Raw genomic sequence first — 7,123 nt, forward strand, 5'->3', positions numbered from 1 at the left:
GTTTAGATGTGTTACTTTCACTTATATTAATATTGTTATAGTGGGTTTTTGTTTCTTTGGAAAAGGAGAGTCTAACTTTTAAAATGAAAACTTTTATTAGAAAATATCTAATACCTCAGGTATTTTCAAAATTATAACAAATTAAAGACAAACTTTTTTTGTCTACATTAATTTACAAGATGATTTAATCACATACCCAAGTGAATTTCTCTCAACAACTTAGATAGCTGTTTATGTTGTTCCTGGTTATTGTTGCTCTTAGCAATAGCTGCCTGATCTTTTAATTCTAGCATTTCACCATGGAGCACTGAATATCGGCCAGTCTGAATAAAAAACAAAACTTGTAATTTCAATGTTTTAGTCTAAACATTATGAGTATGTTTGCATATCCTAGGACTATCTCTGTGTTTGCATATCTTAGGACTATCTCTGGAAATATATATATATATATAAAAGTGATTAATGCAAGTTTCATGAATCCATTTAAATGTTATGCCATCTAAACACTAAGTAAAATTTCTTGTAATATTCAATTACCATTATATTCCCATTTTCTATAGTCCTTGAAAAAGTAATCCTTTAATCTGTAAGTTTGCCAAACTGAAATGATGCTACCAGTAGCTATTTGGATGTTTCAAAAGTTTATTTCTATCTAATCAATTTTTATTCATGGATAGAGAAAACATTTTTTTAAATTATACATATTGTAATTAAATGATGTTTTTTTTAGTATTCTGGCCATGTCCATTTATTTTCAACTAGATTTGCCATTTCATTTAAAATTGGCATTAAAATGAATAAAAAGATAATTTTAAAAGTTGACCTGAAAATCTGAAATTGTGTTTTTTTCAGACTTTAAGTATTAAATAACTGTATATATGCACTAGTAAATAAGAGGTGTGTCACTGGCCAAGCCACTTTGGTTGAATGATAGATTGTATTTAAAAAAAAAAGAATAACTTTGTTCACAATCAATTCATATCATAAATATTGCATCAACAAAACAAAACCATCTTACTGGATCAAAATGAGCTTCTGTTTCCTCTGTTTCTTCCTCCTCTGACTCCTCCTCTGATTCCTGCTCAGCATAACTGAGAACCCAATCTTTAACAGATGTCTGCTGTTCAGCACCTTTTAACTTGTCAATTTTCTGTGGAATCTTTATTCAAAATTTAACTTCACTATTTTTTTGTCATTTTAAAACAAATATGAGAAGGCAGTAATTTGTATTTCAACTATTAGCTTTATTTAGCAAGCTAGAAAGCTTAATACAAATAAAAAAATATTGCATTCATTAAAAATAGAAGAAATAATTGAACATAAGCTACAGAAAGCTAAAAATGAACAGAATATTGTAGGCCCTATATATATATATATATATATTTAGAAAGAGAGATACAAAAAAGCAAGAAATGTATGTACACAAATCACTTACAGGAATTTTACTGTCAGTAGCAGCTGCAATATTTTGTGCTTGTTTCATATCAATTTGTAAAGTTGTGTCAAATTTTGGTCTAAGTTTTTCTTCTTCCTTGTGTAGAGTTTCCGAAAAACCAGCTGGAAGCTGATCTGTAAAATTAACACAAACAATTTTACAAAACAGGGAAATTAAAGAGTGTGCAAGTATTAGAATCAAACAGAGAAACATTCACAAATTAGGGTAATGAAATATAGAAAATTAAAATTTAAGAAATACTGGGAAAATTCAAGAAATAATGAAAAAATTGCAACAGCAAGTAAAAAAAAAAACAATACTTTTTTTAAAACAGACAAACTCCTCCTTTAAACAACTAACCTTTGAAAGAGCAATTATTTTGCTCTAAATAACTAATAAGTGATAAATTCAAACTTAAAAGACAGTGTGCAAAATGTCTCACTTCTATTTAATTATGATAATTTTTGCAATAAATAGGGCCTACATTTGAAAATACCAGCTGACGTATCTGTTTAAGATAAAGATTTTCAAGACCAAATTTAATTGTAAAAGATAATATTTCAAAAAATTATAACTAGAGTTTTGCCAGTGTGGACAATCAGCTAATAATTCTTTTCTGAAAGATATGCATCAACTGCCAAATTTCTTGGAAAATCATTAGAGCCAACTTTGAGATTCATGTCCAGGTTAAAGTTCCCATGAGTTTGTAAGTTGAATAGAAGAATAAAAAAAACACAAAAAAAAAAAGAGAGAGGCTTTTCATTTTTTTTCCCCATCCTTTTGAAAGCCATTTTAGTAAGCAGCCAATCAGATGCATAAAAACTTACCATTCTGTGTGTTTAAACAAAGCCAGTCTAAAGCATCTAACAAATCTCCACCACAAGCAATTGTTGCTGACATAGCTGCTTCAACCTGGTTCTTGGAGAAGCCAGCATCAGTCAGACTGTTATAAACATTCTGAAAGCAGGTAAAGACAAAAATATTTATGCTATATTAGCTGCTCAGAGATTTCAAAGATAAATTACTTAGGTGACTTTAAAATAGTTACACTAAGTAATTCATTCATTCAAACAAAATGAAAAATGAATTGAACGATGGTCTAAAAGTAAGTACAAAGGAACTTCAAATACCTACACTTAACTTCTTAGATGTGATTCTTTTTGAAATATCTCCAAGGTTTTTTCTAGATTTCTGCTCATCTAAAATAAGTTCAATCAAAGCATTTTCTAATTGGCTGGGAATTTGAACCTACATGGCATAAAAAATAAAACAATTGGAAAATATATTGATAAAACCATTGTGTGTTCTTAGATACAATTAGAAAAATTGTTTTAATTCAACACAAATTGAAATTGGATTACTGACTCTAATGCCTAGGGCTTGACATAAAAATTTGTCTTCATTCTATCCTAAAGCAAGAAGCAATTTGTAATTGATAATTAATTATTTAAGACAGAAACAATAATTGTATGCTTACTTTTGGGAGATCTGCTAAATTGTCAGGTTCACTATAGTTTTTAGCAGCTGTTGGTAGTGAATAGGTTTTCTTTCCTATAAAGAAAATAATAAAGCTTACACACAAGATTTTAAGACTTTTTATTCTGTTCCATAGTTTCTAACATTCATAAAAACAATAGTATAAGGCAAAATCAATGTTAGCATGAAATTAATTAGCATGCCATATATATAAATATAGTATTTGATTGTTAAGCAATAAACTTCTTGATTATTATTCTAATCTACAAAGTTCTGAAAAAACAAAAATCTAGCTCTTCTACAAGTACTAAATTTTCAGTACAAAAGTATTTTATATATTAATGAATAGATCCACAGACTGTGTTGTAAAACAAAAGTGTTAACATTTGCTGAAATAATGCCACTAATAAATACTTACAAGGAAAAATAAAACAAGAGCTAATGCATTTTATTATAGCTTTCTTAAGGTTACAACTGAAGCTTCCATCTATTTCTTAAGTCTAAGGATAGCGAAGGTGTCAGGTGACCTGAAGAATGACTAAATTAGAAACACCATATTTCCAATTAGATACCATTATATCACTTTACTAGACAATCACCATTTTCCAAATTTTTAGGATTATCCCTTTTTCTGTTTTTCTTACTATTTAATTGCTAGTTGTCTAATTACCATTTACTCCAAGACATACAACTTAGAGTGCCACTATCCCTAATGACAATAAAGTAGAGAATGTTTAGACAGTGTAGTAAAGTAAGTGAAGGGCTACTTAAAATGGTTTTTCTAACAAGTTTTACAACATTACCTTTAACAGTTTCATCTCCTTTTTTTGTTGGTTCACTTGTTGTGGCCAAAAGAGGAGTTTGGTTTTTAGGTACTTTTCTTTTTCCCATAGTTGTGATTTTTTATTAGTTGGGTATGTTTTGAACAATTTTTAAGGCATTAGGCACTATGCAGTACAAGATTCTAGAGACAATTGTAGGCTATTCTTTTTAATAATCAATTGTACCTGGTTAAATATGTAAAGAAAACCAATGTGCTAAAAGTCATGTTAATTTTGTTAGATTATTTGCAGAAATATTGACTATTCCAAAGCAATGATAAGGTTTTATTTTATAAATCAGACATTTATAGATAATTTTAAAAATAACCAACCAATATTGCTAATTTACAATTTATAAGCCAAGAGCTTTATCACTCAGCCACGCACCTCCCACAAGCGTTTAACGTAATTGTAAAAAAAAATTTGCACAAGAAAAGCCCTTATTGTGTCCTTTTTGTAGCAAAAAATACAGTATAAAAATTAGTTTGTGGAAGTAAACTTAGGTAGTGACTATTCGAAATAAGTTGTATATATATATATATATATATATATATATATATATATATATATATATATTTAGTAAGGTAATACATTCTATTGTTATTTATTAAATATATATATCACATTATTATTGTTGTGTACATTCTATCTATTACTACACATACTAGACGTCTATGTGTTGTTACTGGAAGGGGTGGGGGCAATGCCATAAACTAGACGCCAGTTATGCTCACTACATCTCTGCATGGATATTTTATGTCAACATTATGTATTAGTATTATGTGTAGGATATATAGATGACAAGATCTAGAGCTGATTTAAATTATCTTAAAATTCTTTTGAAAGAATGTCTGTATATCAATTTATAAGAACAAATTAAGCACTCAAATTTATTAAGTTAATAGTATTTAATTTTAAACAGACTTTGGAATCTAGTCAGTATTTCTACTGTAGTAGTCAGATATTAGTATTCACTTATCACTATATAAATATTTAAATTAATATCTAGATCTAGACTAAAATATACCGTAGTAGACAGCGTAGATCTAGTACTAGTAGTACTATACAGTTATAGTAGTAGATATCATTAGCCTTATTACTATAGTAAATATTATATTAGCCTTAGCCCTTATATACTTATTTATATTTTTATACTATTTTATAGGCTTAGTTCTAGGCTATCGAAATGTACTATGTAGACAATAAGTCACAATATAAATGGATCTATTATTTAATAATAATTTAATATTTAAAAGAATAATTATTATATACCATAGCCTAAAATACCATATATATAGCTATTAGATCTATATAAATATATTACAATATTACCGAATTCTATAAGATCTAAATCTAGGAGTAAAACACCGTCAACAAACAGCGACGTTTTGTAAGGCAAACCAAACAGACCACTTATTATCAATATAACTCCTTAATTTTAATGTTTATACCGGAATTGCTATATTGCTGCTGCGCATGCACCATTTTATCCCACTTCCGACATGTGGTGCTTCCTTTTCCTTGAGAAAACAAAGTTCATCCTCAGGTCAAAGTAGACAGATCCGAAAATTTTTTTTTTTCCCTCTTGGTAAACAAGGGGGAGGGTCATGGGCTTAAGGCTATTTTTAAATCTGATGATGCATCAGCTCAAGGAGACTTCTATTTTTGGCTTCTAAATAGATGAGGAAACACATGTAATTTATGAAATATGTTGTCAATTGAGCCTGAATTTTTTTAAAGGGGGGTGTTTGGTTTTCATGATGGATGTTAGTCTGTCAAGCTATCCGCACAACATAACTTTTCTATTGATAATAGAGCAACTAATGTATTGTAGTTTAATATAATCTGGATGTAGAGTAGATTAAAGTAATCTAGATTAGTTATAAAAGTTGTAAGATGCCAAATACATAAACTGAAGTATTTTTTAAATCTCCACTTAGGGTAACAAGCTACAGGTAAAAATAGTGTCTAACCACCTTGGTATGACATCAGGTACAAGCCAAGAATAAAGATCTGTGGACACCTCCCTCCCCCTAGATGCTCTATAAAAGTAAAAAAAAAAGAGAGAGAGAGGGGGAGGAGTGGACTAGCAATTATTGATCGTATCTGGTGTCAGGCCAATTATATGCTCTGAGCTTGTTATATGGGAACTTTACCTATGGAACCCCTCCCCCCCCCCACCCCCATGTCCACTAAGCATGCCTGAACACTGGAGAGGGAGAAAGAGGGAGGAGTAGACTGCCAATGTGTAACCTCAGTTGTAGGGCTTGTAGGCACTGAGCATGCTTGTTAGATGGGGCATCTTACAACTTCTATAACTAATCTAGATTACCAATCTTACTCCTTGTAGATGGGCACACCAGTCACACATCCCTTTTGATGAGATGACAAAATCTGAGCTAGTGATGTTAGATTAGCAGACCCACAAAATCAAAGATTTCCTCATGATCTTCTGCAAAATGATTTGTCCCTCAGTAATCTGCCTGTTTAGGCTGTGGTACCTACGACCAAGGGGACCACTAGATTCTCTTGTGACTCTAGTTGGCACACTGCACACATAATGCAAAAAAAAACTTGTCGTTGTAACAGTAAATTTAGAGGTTCCCTACATGCTGCTATATATTAAAATTTTAGTTTGATAATGAATTAATATGAATTAATTTAAACATATTGTTCAAAAATGTGAAGACCTTTATTATCATTTATTAATATTCTTATTTTTCTGTAATTAATAGCAGTGTGTATATTTCTTATCTTATATGATACAGACATTACTTCATTTATTTTATAAAGGTATATAAAATGTTCTTTTAGATATATCTTTCTTAAAAAAAAATTTTTGTTTTCTGAATTTTGTTTTTAATTCTGTATACATTCAGTCAAGGTGTTATGCATGCACTGATCTTTGTAGTGTGGCCAGCTACAGGTCAAACTAGAGTGTCTAACCTTGTTGTGAACCTTGTTGTGACATCATTTACAAGCCTAGAATGGAGATATCTGAAATCCTCCCCCTAGGTTGCCTTCCCTTCAAGTTTATTGAGCATGCTAGAAGAATGAAGGTGCTTCATAATAAAAAGGGAGGGAGGAGGGGGGAGGAGTGGACTAACAATTGACTGTGGCAAGTTAGGTGAAGACAATTTACCTATGTACCCCCCCCCCCCATGTCCACTAAGCATGCCAGAACACAAGAGAGGGAGGAGTATGCAATGTGTGAACCCAGTTGTACTGCTTGTAGCCACTGAGCATACTTGTTGAATGGGGCACTTGACCTATATAACCCCCCCCTCCCCCATGTCCACTAAGCATGGCAGAACATGGGAGAGGGAGGAGTAGACTACCAATGGGAGAGGGAGGAGTAGACTACCAATGTGTTTCCTCAGTTGTAAAACTG

At 31.0% G+C, this 7,123-nt stretch overlaps 1 protein-coding gene across 5 annotated transcripts in view; it reads right to left on the reverse strand.

Annotated features, from left to right (window-relative positions):
* The window catches only part of LOC106057427 (ATP-dependent RNA helicase DHX29-like), a 29,923-nt gene extending 24,379 nt beyond the window's left edge, over positions 1–5,544 (reverse strand). Inside the window, exons 1-8 of one of the 5 annotated variants that reach the window (XM_056007514.1) lie at positions 5,065–5,544; positions 3,715–3,918; positions 2,913–2,986; positions 2,570–2,683; positions 2,263–2,392; positions 1,436–1,569; positions 1,019–1,159; positions 197–323 (exon numbers count right to left, since the gene is read on the reverse strand). In XM_056007514.1, coding sequence (XP_055863489.1) covers positions 197–323; positions 1,019–1,159; positions 1,436–1,569; positions 2,263–2,392; positions 2,570–2,683; positions 2,913–2,986; positions 3,715–3,802 — 808 coding nt within the window. In that variant the 5' untranslated portion in view covers positions 3,803–3,918; positions 5,065–5,544. Of the gene's footprint in view, positions 1–196; positions 324–1,018; positions 1,160–1,435; positions 1,570–2,262; positions 2,393–2,565; positions 2,684–2,912; positions 2,987–3,714; positions 3,919–4,759; positions 4,894–5,004; positions 5,037–5,064 lie in introns of those variants that run through there. The other 4 variants (XM_056007517.1, XM_056007516.1, XM_056007518.1 and 1 more) reach the window with 4 other exon arrangements.
* Between the last annotated feature and the right edge of the window lie 1,579 nt (positions 5,545–7,123).

The sequence above is a fragment of the Biomphalaria glabrata genome, chromosome 13 (genome assembly GCF_947242115.1).
Source record: "Biomphalaria glabrata chromosome 13, xgBioGlab47.1, whole genome shotgun sequence".
Classification (NCBI taxonomy): Eukaryota; Metazoa; Mollusca; class Gastropoda; family Planorbidae; genus Biomphalaria; species Biomphalaria glabrata.